The sequence below is a fragment of the Leopardus geoffroyi genome, chromosome A3 (assembly GCF_018350155.1).
Source record: "Leopardus geoffroyi isolate Oge1 chromosome A3, O.geoffroyi_Oge1_pat1.0, whole genome shotgun sequence".
Classification (NCBI taxonomy): Eukaryota; Metazoa; Chordata; class Mammalia; order Carnivora; family Felidae; genus Leopardus; species Leopardus geoffroyi.
The window spans coordinates 41,421,971-41,442,407 of NC_059336.1; the positions used below are offsets into that span (position 1 = coordinate 41,421,971).

Genomic DNA, 20,437 nt, shown 5'->3' on the forward strand with positions numbered 1-20,437 from the left:
AGCCATGGTAATGATCTTCAATGTGACTGCCATGCAACCACAGAAAGCCTATGGTGCCCAAAAAACCTTTGTAGTCCATAATGCCACAGTTTTTAATAGTACAGCTACCAAATGCAATTTTTTGTTCTGTTCCTTTTTTAATAAATGGGAAAAGAAAAATGAGTCGCCATAGCTCTGTAGTATAATTTTAGAATCCTGGCATAAGGCGACAGCTGCTAAGAGAGTAAGAATTAGGCATGGGCCCCATTATATCTTGGCCTTAAAGAAAGGCTTGGGTAAAGGGGAAATAAAACCAATTGGAAATGAAATTCTCAAGACACTACTAGGTACCAGGGACACAAGAGAGATTAGGAAAGACAAATGTCCTTTTCTCAAGGAACTTACATTCTTAGGAGGTGGGATGGAGAAGGGAGACATACAATAAAGAAATAAAGAAGGGGACAAGATAATTTCAGATATATCAAATGATGTATTTGAGAGAGATTTCCCTTGCAAGGACCCTTCATATTAGGAGTTCAGGGAAGGCCTTTCTCGGGAGCTGAATGTGGTTTGAGATTAAAAACGGAGAAGAAGATAGACATACGAATGTGTATCTCGGGGGGGAAGAAGAATAGCAGGTGTGAAGATTCCAAGGCAGAAACCAGCCTAGTAATGGTTGAAGAACACACAGTGGCAGCCAGTAAATCTGACACCAAAGCACAAGAGGGAAATGAGTCTAGAACAGTAGGCAGAGCCCAAATAGCATGTTGCCCTGGCCCATGAAACTGGATTTGGATCAATCCAATTGGTCTTGGTCTGTGATCCAAGACCAGTGGCAGGCAGGTAAGCAACAGAATCTGGTTTATGTTTAAAAGATAACTCTGGTTGCTACAGGGAGAGTAATTGTAGGGAAGTTAGAAAGCCAGAAGGTTACTGTAATAACCCAGATAAGAGATGCAGATGATTCCACAGGATGAACACCACGGATGAATATGGGATAGAATTTGGAGCAGAGATGATAGGACTTATTACTTCTTGGGAAAGTAAATGAAAGGAAATACTAAGGACAATAGCTCAGTTTTGAGGTTTACACTCTTGGGTAGGTAGTGATATGTGAAATACTCTGGAGAGAACAGGTTTGCCGACATCAAGAGTATTGTTCCAGCTGTGCTTAATGGGATTATTACATAAATTTGAAATGCTTGGTGAGAGCTGAGTGAGGGAAAATCATTAGGGCTGGAAAGAGGGAGGCACAGTTAAATCCCAGCCCTGAAAGGAAAATAGGAGAGATGGTAGTTACAGGGCCCAGGAGACAGAGAGGGTCAAGTGGAGGAAGCCAACAGATTGGGGTTGTAAGCTTATGGAGGGGTACAGTAAGCCCTTGAAGACCACTGGTCACTTAGGAATAAAGCCAGAAATTTCACTGGTGCATAGAGACCCATATCCCAGGGCACAGTTGGGTGGGAAGTGGGGTAAAGAATGGAGAGTGGATATGGAGGTGCAAAGAGAGACCATCCAGTCAGAATATAAAACGAGATGCCATGTAGGCAGTTGAAGATATGCTTTGAGCTTAGTAGAGAGACCAGGACTCGAAATACAAATTAATGCCTAACAAAGTATCTATATCTGAATGGGATGAATTTAGAGATATAATTCCTAAAACCATCTTTAGAATTTTTCTTTCTGTTTAAATTCTTCAGAATTTAAATTATTAGCCTCCTTGGATAGACTTGGCCCGAGGGTATTGGGAAGCAGTGAGAAAAGTGGGAAACATAATAATTAACCTGGGGACATATAGAAGTTGTTTAGAATTTGGACTACTAAAGAAATCTGCTAAATAGAAGGAGGATAATTTCAAGCACCATGCCACCCCTGCCCCAAAATGAGACATTGCAGCTTCATCTGGCTCGACTTGAAGGACTTAGTAAAAGGAAATTGCACAATGGCAACTATCAGTTAATCCATGAAGTTTTAAATCAGTCTCCTGTGGAGGAAAAAAAAATGGGGCTTCCTTGTGGAGAATTTCTTTTAATTAAAAAAAGAGAGCATCTAAGAGGCACCTGGGTGGCTCAGTCGGCTGAGCATCTAACTCTTGATTTCCGCTCAGGTCACGATTTCACAATTCAAGCCCCACGTGGGGCTCTGTGCTGGCAGAGTGAAGCCTGCTTGGGATTCTCTCTCCCTCTCTGTCTGCCCCTCACCTGCTCACTCTGTCTCTGTGTCTCTCAAAATGAATAAATAAACTTTAAAATAAAATAAAATGAGCGTCTAAGTTTTCACATTTGTGCGAATCATTAATAATGGTAACGGAAAGATGTTTAAGCTGAAGCCTGAATGCCCGTCTATGTGCACTGGAGAATCACAAGCTGTTGCCGAAATTCAGCTTAGCCAAAATGACACATGAACCTGTGATCAAGCTTCACTGCACATGCGGGTTTACTGCGGGGGGAAGAAAAAGAACTTTAAGTTTCAACATAATTTTAAATATTTAATATCTACATAAGAATGTTTTAAATCTTTATGCTTCCAGAGGTGTTAGAGCCAAAAGGCCTCTCTCCGCCCCACAAGAAGAGCAAAGCAAAGAAGCCAGAGGGTTCCAAAGACTCTAGCGAAGGTGAGTCCTCTTCTTCTGGTCTCTAAAAAATTACTCCCTGGAAAGAAACTTCTGGTTAATGTTTAAGTTATGCATGTGCTCTCATGTTCGGATGTTCCTGAGGGTGCAGAAATCTCAGAAAAATTCTTTATCCTTTCCTAATATGTTGATTCTCCCCTGAATGTGAGAACAAAACACCATATTTAGGTTTAACTTGTGAAGGTAAAAACCAAGTTGAAGAAGACGGTTTCTCAGTGAGATGCATTTTCTGTTCCTACAAATGCTCAAATTGTGGGTGGTGCTTACAAGTTAGGTGGAGACCTCTAGGTGACAAGCAGTGTGTGAACTTTGCCTTATTGAGATCATTTGCTTTTTTTCACGAACACATTCTGAGTCCTGAAGCCAATGTCAGCAGTGGGTGCGGAAATGCTTCCAGTCTTTAGTGTTCCCTTCCACTCTCAAGAAGCCAGTGTTATCTTTGCATTGAATGGGCAGGTCCCATTGGGCTCAGTTTTCTGAAGAAATGAAGCCGTCTCTTTTACTTAGTGGCCACGCTAAGTGCCACCTACAAGGTATTCAAATTTTTCTCTGAAAATGTAAATTAGGTATTTTTTAAGGGGATCTCTAACATACGCGAGTATGCATGAACTTCTTCAAGGAGAATGTATTTATGCTTTCTACTTTCTGTCTTTGGAGCCTCACTTTCACTCCACTGTGAAATGGAGAGTATGATAATGCTGGTGGTGTTGGCTTGAGTCTTTGGGGAAGATGCCAAGATGAAATAGAAGTGCAGGAAATGTAAAGGCAGAAAAGCCTCAAAGGCTAAAACGGGGAGGAGCAGGGGAAGGAGCAGGAGGAGGAAGAGGAGGGAAGGAAGGAAGATTAGCTAGGAAGAGCCAGTCTGCAGTGCAGTCTGAGGAAGTCTAGGGAGGCTCAGAACAAACCCCGGCCATTACAGTTGACCTGCACCCGGCAGGAATGGCCGGGCTCCAGGATCCCTTTCCTCCAGCTCAACTCACTGGCTGCAAGCAGCTTGGGGAGAAAGTGGCTGCCGTGCGATCTCCAAAGTGTGGCCAGTGGATGCTGTCAGCTAACTCCACTCCTGGCATCACATTCTCTCTTGAAGAGAGATCCTGAGCATCTCACCTCCGTGACAGCATGGCCTCTGCATGAGTGCGGGGGTTCCAACACTGCCTTCACCCTCACCTCTGTTCAGAACCAGCTGAGAAGGCAAAGCTCTAAAGAAAGTTTGAAATCAAAAACATTGGCTTTGTTACTAATGAGGTTAGTTCAGAGCATCTGGTGGCCCTGCCCCCAAATGGATGTCCTACATGCTGGACTTCACTCCTGAATATGAAAGACGTAACCTGTGTCCCCTCAGGAGCAAGTACCATTGTCCACAGTATCCCCATTGCCTGGACAGAGGCTACCCTGAGCTTATTAAATGTAAAAGAACAGATCAGGACATGCCCTCTCTGTGGACAGGTGGGTCTGAGAGAGACTCAAGATGGGACTGTTTCTGGGGTACCTGGATGACTCAGTAGGTTAATCCTCCAATTCTTGATGTTTGGCTTAGGTCATGATCTCACAGCTGTGTGATCGAGCCCCAAGTCAGGCTCTGCACTGAAAGGATGGAACCTGCTTGGGAATTCTCTCACTCCATCTCCCACAGCCCTCCCCTGTTTGTGAGCTTGCTTTCTCTCTAAAAAAAAAAAAAAAAAAAAAAGGGACTGTGTCTTCCCCCAGGCTTGAATAAGTGAAGGGAGGATGGAGAGAAGGGCACAGAAGTGAATGTTCTCTGCCCTTTGGTTGAGGGGTGAGGAATAAACATTTCCACCTAACAGCTAACAGCAGAAATAGTGTGTATAAAGTGCCTAGCAGGAGCCTGGCATTCATGGTGGCTATTATAATTACCAACATAATCAGCACCATGAGAGGATGCCCACCGTCCTAATTCACTGAAATGGGCTTGAGAGCTTAGAATCATTCAGAGGAGGACACTTAGAATCACGGAGTAGGCCGGCAACTCTAACTGGCCCCACGCAGTAAGAAACTGGCCAGGCATTCATCTCCTACCCTAATGATGTCATTTCCTGGATAATCTCTTCAGCCCACGAGATGAGGGGTAAAACAACAATTGTCTTTTTCTCGGAGAGGCTCCACCTCCCCTAGCAGTTCCTGTCTTCAAAAGTTGTTTTCCAGAGCCTGAACCTGTTTTCTTTGGAGTGTCACATGGTGAGCCCTGAACTGTAGCAGCTCTGCCACCTTAAATTAGCAGGAGTATTCCTCCCAGTTGCTCCTTCAAATGTGTGGAAACTTCTTTAACCTCCCAAATAATGTGCATTGTTTAGAACATCATTCCATAATCTCAGTATGACTAGGTAATATGGCTTTACCTCACCTGAATATATGGTCGCAGAATGTGCTCAGAGGCTCAAAAGTGCCAGGCATGTTGTGTCTGTGGCATCATGGTGAAATGTAAATGTTAGCCACTCCATAGAAACAGGAATTGTGTGTTTGTTTCTCAGATGACTTTTAGGACAAAAAACTAAAAGTTGCCGGGAAAACAGCGAAAAAAGAGAGCATAATCTGACATGCCAGATGTCAGATGACTCTATGTCAGATGACTCTATGTAGATGATTCTATCATGGGCGCTCATTATTTGTCAGTTTCTACGCTGACAAAATAAACTATGTCCTGAATTCAGTACTGTTGCATATGTTTCACTTCCTCAGGATGAGAAGAGTTACAATCTTTAGCAAAGAGTTACAATTCTTTCCCACTGGATGCACAAATGGAATATTGTGTCCCTGGGGGAGGGGTAATGAGGATCATGACCCTTCTCTGTAGTCTTCTTCCCATTTTCAAGTTCAGTCCTTTCCCAGCTTGGTCGTCTCCCTAAAATTGGAGAGAAGCTTCTGGTATTTTTATTTATAGATCACTCAGCTTAATTCCCCATCAGTTGGCCTCATCTCTCTTCTCCCCTACCTTTGGGTTCTCTGCCCTGATTCCAACTCTTAAACGTCCTACTGATTACCTCAGTTTACCTTATAATAACCATTTTCAGACAGGATCACAGAGAGTAGAGCTGGAACGCAATTTCACCTAGATTTTCTAGCATATATAACCATAATAACTATATTTTGATCCAGAAGAATTCTGCGAACATATGGGCAAGTTTTCTCATTCTACAGATCTGTTTTTAAAGCAGACTGCAAGTGGTTTTCTAACTCACCCAAGTCCACCAGTTTGTTAATGTCAGAATGTCTTCTTTTTTCTAGAAACAACATACCTCCACTAATCCTTTTCCCTCTCTCTCTTCTGGCAACTAGAACTAGTTTTGTTGAAGGAGGCAATGTTGCCCTCATTGCAGCCTCCATTGAAAGCGTTATTACTTTAGTAAATATTGTACTCAAGTACTGAACATTAAAATAATAATCAAACAATTTCTAAATGTATTTACTTGCATTTTTTATATGGTGGACTTTTGAATATAGTTTTATTCTGTTTTGATTGAACTTTCATGGACCCCAGTGTACTCTGACTTGACCCTCTGCAACACCATACCAATAATGAAATAATTAGTAATTTCAGATTGGCTGGCCTCTGATACAAATGATAAGCCATCCATGAATCAGCAAATTATAGGCACAATTGTTTAAGAAACACCCAGAGAATGCAAGTTCCAGCAATTCCAGCTCTCAAGAATTTGGACCAATTTTCTTTTTACACAAACTTAATTGAAAGAATATCATTAGAAAACTTGGCACCATTAATAAACCATGCTCTTCTGACAGCTTTCCTCTATCTCCCACCAGGAAATTCTTTCGAAGTTCCTTCATTGAAAATCTCTCAGGCTTTGTGTGAAAACATTATCATGTTGCCTTTTTTTTTTTTTTAAAGGCAGTTTTTCTGGGTAAAAAATTTGAGGTTGATTGTTATTTTCTTGCAACATGTAAGATTTTTTCCCCAGTCTTATCAATTCTGTAATTGTTAAGAAGTAATATCTCCGTCTAGTAGTTTCTTTTTAGGAGGTCTGTCTTTTCTTTCTGGCTGCATTGACAGTCTGGTCATTATCTTTGATGTCACTCAGTTTCATTTTGATGTACCTCAGTGTGGGTTCCCCATTATCCTTCTTAGGATTTCATGTGCTTCATGGTTATGGGAATGGACTTTTTTTTTAATGTTTATTTATTTTTTTTGAGAGAGAGAGAGAGAGAGAGCGGGCATGAGAGGGGGAGTGGCAGAGGGAGAGGGAGACAGAGGATCTGAAGCAGGCTCCTCTCTGTCAGCACAGAGCTGATGTGGGGCTCGAACCCATGAACTGTGAGATCATGACCTGAGCCGAAACCAAGAGTTGGACACTTAACAGACTGAGCTATCTAGGTGCCCCAGGAATGGACATTTTTTAATTAAAGTTCTGAATTTTTTTCTATTGCCTCACCATATATTGCATTTCCACCACTCTCTATTCCTTCTTTCTCTGTCCTTCAGGACTCCTGCTTTTTTAGTTTGTTTTTTGTTTGTTTGTTTGTTTGTTTGTTTTTCCTTTTCTGTATCCCTATCTCTCTTTGCTACTTCTTTATGGTTATTTTTTCAAGCCTGTCACTCAATTTTCTAATTTTATTTAACTCTATTTAATCTGATTTCTGTTCTTATCACTTTAATTTTTACAAGTTTTATTTCGTTCTTTTTAAAATATGGCTGGTCATTCCTTATTTATTAACCACATAAAATATTTTTTTAAATAATCTGTATCTGAAATTTCAATATCTCTAGTCTGTATAAGTCAAATTCTGTGGTTTATTGTTTTTTGCAGATTCATGATTACGGTAATTTCCTTGCATATTCTGGGTTTTTTATTGCCATGTTATTTAGATTTTTATTTGTGGGGAGTTTTTGAAGTTGGATGAAGAGCTTATTTATTTACAATTTTGCTTCTGAGATACCTGAAGATATTGCCAATTTAGGAAAACCTTAAACTATATACTTGGCTTAGAGTTTTTTATTATGTTTTTTGTTTGCCACTTGATGCTAAGCCCATGTTAGTACATATATAAGATTAGGAAATCTCAACAGAGACTTTTTTCTTCCTTTCTTCCTCAGTGCTAAAATTGAGACAGGAAAATTTCGTACTATATTCAGGACCAAAGCACTGGTCCTACGCCTCATGTGTGTGGTTCATTCGAACCAAAGCTCTAGTGAATGGTTCGCAAAGACTGTTCCTCCGTCTGCATCACCAACATCCCTGGGAACTTGTTAGACTACAAATTCTAGGGCCCCATCCCAGACTTGTTAGAACTACAAATTCTAGGGCCCCATCTCAGGGGCCCTAGAATCTTGATTCAATCCCCTTCATCATTTCTGGCTTCTAAGGAGTTCCCTTTAAAAGGCACCAGTTCAGCCATGTATTCAAGAAATAGGTAGATAGGGGCGCCTGGGTGTCTCAGTCCATTCAACGTCAGACTTCAGCTCAGGTCATGAATTTGAGGTTCCTGAGTTCCAGCCCTGCATCAGGCTCTGTGCTGACAGCTCAGAGCCTGGAACCTGCTTCAGATTCTGTGTCTCCCTCTCTCTCTGTTCCTCCCCTGATTGTGATCTCTCTCTCTCTCTCTCTCTCTCTCTCTCAAAAATAAATAAACATTTATTATTTTTTTTTTTAATTGCTCTCAGGAACTTAGAGGAGTGGAGAAAAGGCAGGGGCAGATTTGGGAGAGTTCGATATTCAACTTTCTAAATTTGTGTGTAATTGAAAAAAAATATATATGGTGAGAATTGTTTTATATATTTATCAAAAAACATATTTTCATTTAAAAACTAGAGACGTTATACTTCTAAACTTCAGTAGCAAATTTAGAATAGTAATTTTATCCAAACATTCATCTCCAAAGTCTTCAGTGGCTTTTGGTAATGAATGCTATTTTCCACCATCTTTTTGCAGAAAGCACTAGCACTTTGGCTCTCGCTCTACAATTGCCTCTTCATAGAATATTCAACAAGCCTTCATGGGATGCACATCCTTCAGGAACCCGAGCCCTTGCAGTGCTAAATCAAGCAGCCCTATACTGCACTTTAAAATATTAATGATTTCTTTTGTCAGATGAAATTACATGTGGAAACATTTTGGAAACTAGAAAGCACTATGCAAGTTTGAAGGATCTAATGTAGCTATTAGAGGTATTATTATTATTGTCTTGACTAAAATTAATTTTTCTGAACACATGAACCATTGGTGGAATGCACTTTGTATGTCCTAAGAGGTAGAATTTTCTCTCTGCCCTATTATTTTTCCTGCATATTAATGTATCATGTGACATGTTGTTTTGTGAGTAGCTGGACAGAAGGGACATTCTATCTTTCAGAATGCCATGCAGCAGTTCATGCGTTATATTCATAAGCATGATCTTTAATTTAATTTTTTGACGAGTGCAGCGAAGGATAAAATCAGGCAGTCATAATTTTGACTTTGCCATCACTCAAATGAGCTTAGTGACTGACCAGGTTCAAAAAAAAAAAAAAAAAAAAAAGAAAAAGAAGAAGCAGGAATGAGAAAAAGCAGCTTTCTCATGAAGTAAAGCTTTGTTTTATCCTCTAGACCTTAAAATACCAAGAATTTAAGCAAAGTGTAAAATTTCCATGGTGAAAATCAGAATACAATAAGTCCATGTCACCATCTTGTTTTAATTATGCTCTTTAAGTTCTGCATGATTCAAGGCCATTCAGAGCGAGCCCCCTGCCGCAAGTTAGTAGAAGGGTCCAATGGTCATGCTCTCCACATTTGCCCATTAAACAGAGCTGTGGTTCTGACCACAGAGTCCTGTTTTATTAGGATTTTAATTATTATGATTTCAAGTATTGAGGCATTTTCTATAAGCAAGAAGGATGAACCTACCTGGCCAGAGTAACCACGGGTGCTATGTGACCCAGGCAGCCCCCATTTATGCCTGTTGGCATTGGCGTATTATTGGCAATGTTGCCGTTCACTGTTGGAGGCCTCCTGGCTTGGGTGATCACATATGCGGACCCTCCTACCTGTGGAGAAAGAGCAGTTCAGCAGAAGTGTGGACAGAACTTTTAACTGTACAACTTCTGCTTCCTACTCTGGCAGTTTTTCTAACCTAAAGGTCAGTTTCCTCATTGTTAAATGAAGGGAAAAACCTACTCTGTGGGAGTGTGGGAATTTAAACAAGACGATATGTGGAAACTGCCGGCACAATCTCTGGACAGAAGAGCCAGTCAGTCAAAGTGTACTGAATCAAAACAGGAGGAGCTCCCTCCCCTCAAAAACTCACCCACTTTGTTTACTAATGCTTGAAATTCCTTTCAATATCAACAAGAGTTTTCCAAATGGAGAAAAGACTCAAATTGCATTGGCTGAATCTCCTATCTCCCTAGGTGTTTTTCCTCTTCTCTCTCCTATAGGTTCACTAGCCCTCCTCAGCCCCCACCAACCACATTAGTTCCTGTCCCAAATGGACTTTCACCCAATCTACCTTCTCCTTGATCTCAATCCTTTTTTTGAAGATTTTATTTTTAAGTAATCTCTGCACCCAACGTGGGGCTCGAACTCACAACCCCAAAATCAAGAGTCATATGCTCCACCGACTGAGCCAACCAGGTGCCCCCAAATTTTTTATCTTCAAGTCAAGCTTCCTGAGAAACTGGTCTACCTCCAATATTTACCCCCTCAATCATTCTTTGGCTTCTACTTCCTGCCTCTAAAATTGCATGGGGAGTACCATGTTAGATCAGGGGCATGAAGGGGGAGGTGGTCTCTGGTTATGGGCTGTCAGTTCAGATCTGCCACTGAGACACTCATTGTCCAGCCCCGTGGGCTCCTGAATTTTGGGAATTCTCTGATATTTTTGTAAGATGTTAGGAACAAGGATCTCTCTTCTGAGGCTTGGTCTTTTTCCAACTTCCTGTGGTCTTAGTTTCCTGGATGAGTGTTTCTCAAACTGTGGCCAATGGAACACTGCGGATGGTCCCCAAAGCCCATTCAGGGGATCTACAAGGTCAAAATGAATTTCACATGGAGCTGTGCTCTCAGAAGTCTCCATTCACATTGAATACAGTGGGAACGGTGTCCCCTGGAGTTGTGCAAAATAGTGGTGTCACAGAGATTTCCCACAGCATCCTTCCTCCAGCCACATCAGTTTATCTCCCCACCATCCAGATATGGCTTTTCTAAGTATTCATTCCACATATTTTTGTTAAATACACACTCATTGACAGCATTGGCACTGTTTTAGGGACTGAACACACACACACACATACACACAAACCCTTTTTTTAGGGGGGGGCTTATATTCTAGGGTCTGTGGGGGTGGTCATTAATAGATTTTAAAATAGTAAATAAAATATAATACATAGTAAGTCAAATGGTGACCCATGCAGTATTATTTATGTATCGCTGGCTGAAATTTTATCCCAAATGTAGCAGCTTAAAATAAAAAATAGCATTTATTATATTAGACTTTCTGTGGATCAGGAATTGGCTTAGCTTGAGGGTTCTGGATCCGAATACCTGATGATAGTGTACGATATTCTAGGTCATAAAATTGTAGGTCATAGAAAAGTATGGCTTCTGCCTGACTGTCTCTTGAATCACTCGCCCTGGGGTAAGGCAGCTGCCATGTCCTGAGGAGACTCCACCAGCACTGTGGGAAGGTATGCATGGCAAGAAACTGAGGTATTGTGCCAACAGCAAGCATCAATGCTCAAGTCACTTGAGTGAGGCATCCTGGCATTAGATGTGGCATCTGAAAGAGAGAGAGAGAGAGGAGTCAAGGATGAGTCTTTTTATGTTCTCCACAAAAACTGAATCTAGAATAGAAGTCGTACCTGGTTTACACTTAGTTCAAACTTTCCAAGAAAAAGAATCCTTATTCCTACCTTCCATCATGTCTGTCCAGGTAGTTCTCACTCCCTGCACCCTAGGAAGGCCACATTAGCCCATTCTGAGGCTAATTTTCCAATTAAGCAAAAGCAAAATATTCAGGCATGAAGAAAATTATTGTCAATAACAACAAAATAGAGAAAACACAACTGTGTTAACAAGGAAGATAACTCACAGAAAAGATTGTTTTAGATGCTTTAGATACTATAGACTCCAATATGTTGCCTCCCAACAAGAGGTGTTTATTACTGTTGTTGTCTTGTTTATTTTCAATCAGTAGTTTTCCAGTTAATGGATAATGGTGGAATTGCTGTCATTTATGATGAAAGCAAGAAAGAAATTAAAGAAGAAAAGAAAGTAGGACAGGAGGCAGGGAAGAAGAAAGGAAAGGGGAAATGTGGTTGCAAGCTAGTGGAAAGAGCCCTGAACTAGGAACCATTACACCTGAATTCTATTTTCAATCTTAGGCACAGGATCAAATCCTTCACCTAATATCCCTGAGGTCCCCTCTAAATATCAAATTCTGTAATTCTACCTAACCATCAAATTCATAAAAATTGATTCTTTATGAGCTCTTTCTTTCATGCCCAGTAAATATTTTCATCCTTAATTTAAAAGCTTTGAATCATGAGTTTTAATAGCCAAATAGTCCTCTGAGAACATCTCATTTCACGGAAAGATGGGGAAACTTTCTTTTCAAAGTCCTCCAGAATTGTCCAGAGGACTCACATGAAAAGTGATCCTAAGTTAGCTACTAAAAGCCAAAGGGAAAGACAGTTTACCAGGCCATATACAATGTTTTTTTTTTTTTTTTTTAAGTTTCTTTCAGTGTTATCAGTATCTGTAATTCAGACTCTGCCTATTTTGAGTTCCAAAACTGATAAAGAATGCATTTGTTTTGTTTTGTTGAAGACTCAGTCCTTGGGTTTACAGAGCTACATTAGAGGGATTTTTTTTTCCAGTGCTGGCACGGTACCAAGAGGACATTTGACGGCTTATAATATTAGATATTAATTTTTAAGTAGAGAAAGGTTTGGTTTTGCTTTGTCTTTAAGAAGTATTGCTATTTGAACCTTGTTGGATTTTCACATTTGGGTTTTGCCGTTATATTTCAAAATTTCAATTTTCTACTGTAACAAAGTTGTGCTTTCCAACTATCCCGGAGAGAGTCTTAAACCAGTCCACCTACGCTGGAATTACCTTGATGCGCAGCAGGCTCTCCTAATACCTTGCTCTAGCATGCCTCTTCACCCCTAACTCCTGCCACTCTGGAGCCACCAGAGGCAGTCTTAGGAAATGACTCCCATCTCCAGGGATTGCCCTGCCTGAGGAACGACACAGAGAAAAACAGGGTATTCTATTCTCCTTGGATAAAAACACCGGCAGATCGCTAGAATCATTTCTCAATTCTCTGTCCTAAGAATTCCCCACTGATCTCTAACAATCTTTGCTGCTGGCAGAAAGAAAATAGATAGGGGGTTTGGGGAGGAAAGGGGTGGAGGGATGGGGAGGTTTGCTCTAGAATGCAGGGTGAAAGTGGGGTGGTTTTGCTGAGTGTTTGGTGAACGGTGCAAACTGCTACTCTCAGGGGAGCTTCTTATTCCTTCAATCTAAAGCTGCCACTTACGGTGAATGCTAAAAATGTAGATTCTTGCCCTCAGTCCCAGCCTGCCACCAAATCAGAAAGCTGTATTTTAACTCAGTGCAGTGCATCTTTGGAGCACCATTTTTATTTCAAACTTGGTTTTTATTTTAGACAAATAATCTCAAACTTAGAGCAAATTTGCAAGTACAAAGAAACATTTTCTTCTTGGACCACTCAGGAGTATGTTGCAGATCTGGTGCCCCTCACCCCCAAATATTTCACTGTGCACTTTCTGCAAACATGAGCAGCCCTCCTAAGTGAGCAGAATAGAAAGATAAAAATCAGAAAGTGAACACTGATACATTACTACCTTTAATACTCAGACCCTATTTAAGTTTCCCCGATTTCCCCAATAATGTCTTTTGTAACAAAGAGATCCAGTTCAAAATCTCATGTCTGATTTTGTTGTCCTATCTCTACTCTCCTGCCTCCAGTTGGGAAGAACTCCTAGGGTTTAATTTGACTTTACTGACCTTGATGCTTTTGAAGATTGCAGTCTAGTTATAGTGTCGAATGTTCCCAATTTGGGTTTGTCCGATGATTTTTCATGACTGGATCCAAGTTATGGATCTTTGCACAGCTATCACGGAGGTGATGCTGTGTTCTTCTCATGACATGATGTAAGTCACCCATGACTTCAATACGACCCATCACTGATGATGCTCACTTTATTTGACCAAAGTGGTATCAGTAAGGCTTCATCACTGTGTAGCTGCTCTTTTCTCTATTTGTAGTTAATGTACATCTTGTGGGGAGGTGCGTTAAAACTATGTAAAATATTCCACTATTCACCAGTCTTTCATTTATTCATTTATTTATTTATATCATCTTCAACTCATAGTTTTTTTTTTTTTTATTGTATTCAATGGATCATAATTAGTTTCTATCAAGGGCCCCATCCTTTAAGATGGCTTCTGTGCCCTTTAGATATGTCCCCATCATTCTTTGACCATCCCTTGCTTTCCGGTCAACCAGATGGCCAAGCTCATATTATACTTTCCATGCCCCAGCCCTGATGGCAGCCATTTCTTCAAGGAGCTTTGACTCCTTTTAGTGCAGAGTAGTATTTAGAAACCAGATCTTGGTGCTAGGTGTGTGGATCACAACTTGAGAAACATTATCTAAAATAGGATGACCAGATTATCTTGATGGTTCATTATGAGGAACCAGCCAACAGGATTGAGCCTTCTCTGTGACTTCCTCTCATCTCATGGACCTTCCACTACAACTATGGCTGAGACAATAAATTACCCATATCTGGTTCAACCTTCAGACTGCAGCCCAGCATGGTTACAGATAGTGGCTAATTAGCTAGTGACTAGTATTTCAAAAAGCAGAAGATTACTGGTGATCTTGATACTACAAAAAGACAGCTGTTTCAGGTTAATTGTTAATCAACTGCCTCAGCCTGTGTTGATCAGGTTCCCTAAGCAGCCCTGGCTACACTTTAGAATCTTCTGGAGAACTTTCAAAAATCCCTGCTTCTGTGTCTCACCCCCAGACCAATTAAGTCCAGCCTTTGGCAGAGGAACCCAGGCAACAGTTTTTTGTGGGGTTTTTTGATTTGTTTTTTTTTTTTTTTTTTTTTGCTTTTTTTCCAGACAACAGTATTTTTTTAAGCCTTGGGCAATCCTCATATCCAATCAAGGTTGCCAGTCACAGGTTTACACACCTTGTTTCCTGAGAATTTGGTACAGGATCACAGATTCTCTCAATGCCAAAAGTAATTGGCCTGCCTGTATTGATTAGGCACTGAGACAGCAACATTAACACTTCCAGACATATAAAGGGCCATTTAGCTAACATTTATTGTGCACATTTAATGTGCCAGATATTTTTTTCTTTTTTTTTTTTTTTTCTTTTTTTTTTCAACGTTTATTTATTTTTGGGACAGAGAGAGACAGAGCATGAACGGGGGAGGGGCAGAGAGAGAGGGAGACACAGAATCGGAAACAGGCTCCAGGCTCTGAGCCATCAGCCCAGAGCCTGACGCGGGGCTCAAACTCACGGACCGCGAGATCATGACCTGGCTGAAGTCGGACGCTTAACCGACTGCGCCACCCAGGCGCCCCCAGACATTTTTTTTCTAAGCACTTCACATCTACCTCCTTCAATCTTTAGAACAATACTCTTGAGCATGTGCTGTAATATCCCCATTTTACAGATGAGGAAACTAAGGCACAGAGAAGTGAAGAAAATTACAGAATGTCACATGACTAGGAACTCTGGGAAATCAGGCCTAGAAATAAAGTAGTTTGGTACCAGACCAAATGCCAGTGCTTACACTTTGCGTTTGAGAACACAAAGTTCTTTTAGTGTTTGATTTCAGAGTCACCTAGAGGGTTTAGAACTGAGGCCCAGGCTCACTGAAGAACAGGGAGTGGGCCTTTACACTTTTACCAAGGTCCGCACAGGTTCTCCACAGAACGGGCAATCTGCAGGAGAAGGGGAATATACTAGAGAAAAGTCTGAAACAGAAGAGCTTGGCAGACAGGAAAGAAGCAAAGGGCCCAAGCGACAGAGACATCGGACTGTGAAGTGGATGTGGACTGGGGGCTCTGATAGGAAGAACTTTGAAAACCCGGCAGAGAAGTCTGGACTTTATTTACTGATATCTGACAGCCATGCTGGGCTTTTTCACCATGAAAGTGACATGGGGCTCCTTGTATGAAGTTAAAACGAAACACACAGTGACACTCTCTACATTAAAGCTAGATCCCAAAACAGACACGGATGAAAATCTTACCAAGACATTTTCAATTTGACAAGTCATGGAAATAATGCACTTGATAATAATGAGCCATATGGTCAGAAGATACACATTACCACTATTTCTGGTCAAAGCTATTTTACTGCACATAAAGACTAAACATACACTTTGCATATCGGTAAAGCAGGCGCACCAAAAATAAATGAGAAAAGCTCAGCTTTGGTTAATTATCCAGAATATTATAATCAGGTAATTTAAAGAGAAATTTTCTTTTAAAGCACACATGGAGATGGGGCCATGTTAAGATATATGTGTGTGCATATATAGATATTTAGATATAGATATGGATATGGATATGGATAGATATAGATACATTTTAATTTTAATGTGAGGATGGGGGAGAACACCAAAATCTGTTTGGTGCTTAGGATTTCTGAAAGCCTTAATTCAGCGCTATTGTCAAATTTGACTTGTTCATTATGTTATACCAAATTCACAAATTAGCAATAATGTAGGTATGCCTTAGAATTATCTCCTCACTTTTTGTAATTACTGAAATACATCCTAGGGGCACCTGGGTGGATCGGTCGGTTAAGCGTCCAACTTTGGCTCAGGTCATGATCTCACGGTGAGTTCTAGCCCCACGTCAAGTTCTGTGCTGACAGCTCGGGGCCTGGAGCCTACTTCTGGTTCTATGTCTCCCTATCTCTCTGCTCCTCCCCTGTTCACACTCTGTCTGTCTGTCTCTCTCTCTCAAAAATAAATCAACATTAAAAAAATATTTTTAAATAAAATTTAAATACACCCAAAACGAAAGTAATTTCTACATTAATGGCAAGGTTCACTGTGATTGTGAACATTTTGCTAATTTCCCTCATTGGTTGTTCTGCTACATAATAGGTGGTTTCCCCAGATCCTAACCGCCATCTGTCTCTGTGCATAGATGCAGAGATAGAAAGGGTAGCGGTCAGGAAAAAATTTAATAAGGCCTGAGTGTTCATTGCCAAGGGGTTACCCTGACTGGACCCTCGCCCTTGAACTTTCAGCTCATTAGCCAGCGCTTCTCATCTATGTTTCATTATCATCTTCCCTAAAGGAGCTGTCTTAAGACATTCTGTCCTAAGTCTCCCCTGAGATTTTCATACCACAAGTATGCTGTATATCTGTTTATGTACTGTGGCCTTTTGGAGGTTCCACCCCCCCCCCACCTCCGCCTAGGAACAAATGTTTAGCCCACAATGAGAAAGAATGGGCTGCACCAGTGAAGGTATTTACAGGGAATTGGAGGGTGGGAGAGACAGAAATGCGTAGAGCATTGATTCTCCTGGACCTTCGCTACCAGACACAAATAGCTGCCTTCCTTCACCGGAGGCCACAGCCCTTGTAGGCGGCCCTCTCCATTGCTAGCTCTTGCTTGGTTTCAGTTAACCAACCACTCCCTCCCCTTCTCTCAGGCCTGGAGATGGTGAGGGCTTTCCCCTGTTGTTAGAGCTGTGGAGCTTCGCTGTCCTTTATTCCTTCCCTTGATTCTGTGCAAGTCTTTTAAAATATCCCTTTGTGAGCCTTCTCACACCCTTTTGAATGGGCTTCCGCTTCCTGCTGGGATCGTGGCTGGTCTCTTCCAGCTGGAATCCCTACCACCTTGTGTGACCGAGTCTCCAAGACACAGTGTCACTTCAACCACGTTCTATTTTTTGACACCTTCCTCTTTTCCCTCTTTGGAAGTCTTGCTCTTCTCTTACTCTTCCTTAGCAACAAAGCCTACTCTTTAAAATGCACTCTTGTGGTGGTGGTTCGGTTTTCTTCATCTTATTTTCTGCATTGCTGTTGCATTTTCATTGACTTTCCATGAGATTTGCGTTTGGATATTAAACCATGGAATCTTAAGCGCTTGCATGCTTGAAGTTTCTCCTTCTTAATTTTACAGACACCAAATCACCCCGATGGACAGGCTCCTAAATGCTTTCTCCCCACAAGTTAGTGCTCTCAATTAGCAAGAGGGAAAAATGTCTGTTCCAGGTATTATGGCTGCATAACAAATTACTGTAAAATGTATTGGCTAAACATAACGATGTTTATTTTATCCACAAATCTGCTCAGTGGGGATGGTTTATTTCTAACTCCATTCAGCATCAGCTAAAGTAGCTCAGAAATTGGGAGATGGTATCTTCAGATGTTTGCTCACTCACCTGTCTGAGCCCTGAGTTGGGGAGACTCAAACAACAGAAGGCTGGAATAATCACAGCTCCTTGGACATCTCTCTAACTTGATGTAGTCCCTCCACACAATCTACCAGCATGAGGAGCTTCAGGGAAATCTTGCACATTGATTCAGAGCTCTCAAGGTACCTATCTCCAGAGCAAAAGTGAATTAGAATCCACATCACTTTCTATGGCCAAGTCTCAAAAGCCATACAGTGTTGTTTTGACCACATTCTCATCACATTCACATCAGTCGAGACAGCTAACAAGTCCTCCCAGGTTCAAGAGGAGAGAACATAGACCCTTTCCTCTTGATGGTTATTGTCAATGTCACATTAGAAAAAATATATAGTGGAAGGGGACAATCTGCTTACAATTATACTTACATACAGGAATATATACATATATATATATAACTTTAAAAAAACTTTGTGGAATGAGATTCTGAAAGAAATACTTGGGACTATTAATGGAAAGCAAGCACAGATAGGAAGATATGAGTGTGGAAGTCTTAATATCTATTTTATATAATCATAGGTCTTAGGATTCAAGAGTGCGGAGATCAAGAGTGGGAACAGTTGGGAGAATAATAACTCTGGATTCTTGCCTGTTCTGATTGGCCTTAGCAAGTCTGATCTCTGTCAAATGAAGGATTTAATCTCTATGATCTTGATGGTCTCCTCCAAAGTGCCTGGTTCTATGCAAGGTTGAAGTTCAGCTACACCATCATATACTCACCATCTCTGTTTCCTGTTTAAAATTACTCTCCTACACAATTTGCTGACTCTAAATTCTGTTGCTTTTGCTGAGCAGTCACACTCTGCTGTCTATGTGGCTCTACTAAATCAAGTGTGAGCTTCAAGTCCTTGATGGCACCACACGTTATTTCAAGAGTTATTCTTCCTTTGTGTATGAAAATTTGCATTTTGAATGTGTGCCATCAGAGGAGTAATAGGAAATTGGGGATTGTACTGTAGCTGAGTTAAAGGACATATATAAACATGTATATATACATTCATATATATATGCACACATGTTATGCTGGCACTCTTCTTCTCTAAGAGACAGTTTTGATGGTAGATGAGGGTATAAAAACACCAGATCCAGAGGGCGGGGGGTATAAAAGAAATGGGAACTAGACTAAAAGGCAACCCCAGAACTGTCTATGAATTTCTCTCTGGAAAGTATCTTCATAAATGATACACCCCGTAGGCACTTTCTGGTGATGATCACCACAGAGCTCTGAATGTCTGAGACCCTGAAATGGTGACCACTACATAGGAGGCTGCACAAGCCAGTCCATGGGTATTTTTAAATCAGAAATTTATAAAACTCCCAGAATATTGCTGATTTGCAACTGAGTGTGAGAACCACAAGCAGCCCACCACATGGTTTATATAGATCAAGACTTTCAGATTTGAGGACAGAAAGCCAAATCAAACAAACTGGTTTAAGCAAACCTCTGTCTTATAAACTCAGGCATTGCTGGATTGGAAAATAAAACAATTGCATCAAGACTGAATTTCTCTCCCCATCTCTGTACTGGCTTCATTTCAGACATCCTCCTCTTGCTGGGGCCACCAGCAATCCTCTCCCAGCCCCAGTAGGAAAAAGAAAAATGCTTCTATTGCAACAACTCTAACAGAAGATGCAGAATTGAGTTTCAGTGCCTCTGATTAGCCAGTCTTGGTCAAGCACCACTTCCAGGGACTTGCAAAGCTCAGACTAGGCTTGGATCACATGACCACTCTGGGCTAGAGGAGTGAGGGAGGAGCCCTCTGTGCTTGAGAGGAGGGTGGAGTGGTTCTCCAGAAGAAAACAGGGAAATTACCTATTATTATTATTATTATTAATTAGTATTATCTATCACACCCCTCGTCAGTGAATACTATTGATTAATGAATTGTTGTGTCTTAGTTCTCTAAGACAGGCAATCACAGTTAAGAAAACATAATGTTATGGCCAATAGCAACTCCCCACTTTCCACTCTTTCTGATCTGAGAGATCAAAAGTGGATTTGCCTTAACCTCCCACCTTGAACTGGAGAGGTATAGAGAGAAGCTATAGCTAAGCAGTACACAACCAGTGATACATGACAAAAATGGGAAAAGAGCAGGGCAAGTGAAAGTGACCATAGCAAGGACATTTAAAATAAAAATCAGTGTGGTGGGAGAAGTGATAAAACATCAGAGGGGAAATAAAGGCAAGATAGAAAAAGAAAGAAAGAAAAGAAAGAAAGAAAGAAAGAAAGAAAGAAAGAAAGAAAGAAAGAAAGAAAGAAAGAAAAAAGAAAAAGGGAGAAAGAGGCACCTGGGTGGCTCAGTCGGTTAAGCATCCGACTTCGGCTCAGGTCATGATCTCACTGTCAGTGAGTTCGAGCCCCGCATCAGGCTCTGTGCTGACAGCTCG

At 41.0% G+C, this 20,437-nt stretch overlaps 1 protein-coding gene and 1 long non-coding RNA gene across 3 annotated transcripts in view; one reads left to right on the plus strand and one right to left on the minus strand.

Annotated features, from left to right (window-relative positions):
* The window catches only part of MACROD2 (mono-ADP ribosylhydrolase 2), a 2,046,639-nt gene that overhangs the window by 1,893,084 nt on the left and 133,118 nt on the right, over positions 1 to 20,437 (plus strand). For both annotated transcript variants that reach the window (XM_045445353.1, XM_045445352.1), the window contains exon 11: positions 2,510 to 2,593. In XM_045445353.1, the coding sequence (XP_045301309.1) occupies positions 2,510 to 2,593 (84 nt within the window). The remainder of the gene's footprint in view (positions 1 to 2,509; positions 2,594 to 20,437) is intronic.
* On the minus strand, positions 2,507 to 18,523 carry LOC123580527. The gene is made up of 3 exons (XR_006703351.1): positions 18,513 to 18,523; positions 12,650 to 12,657; positions 2,507 to 2,600 (listed from the first exon to the last, which is right to left on the minus strand). It is a non-coding gene; the product is annotated as an uncharacterized LOC123580527 (long non-coding RNA).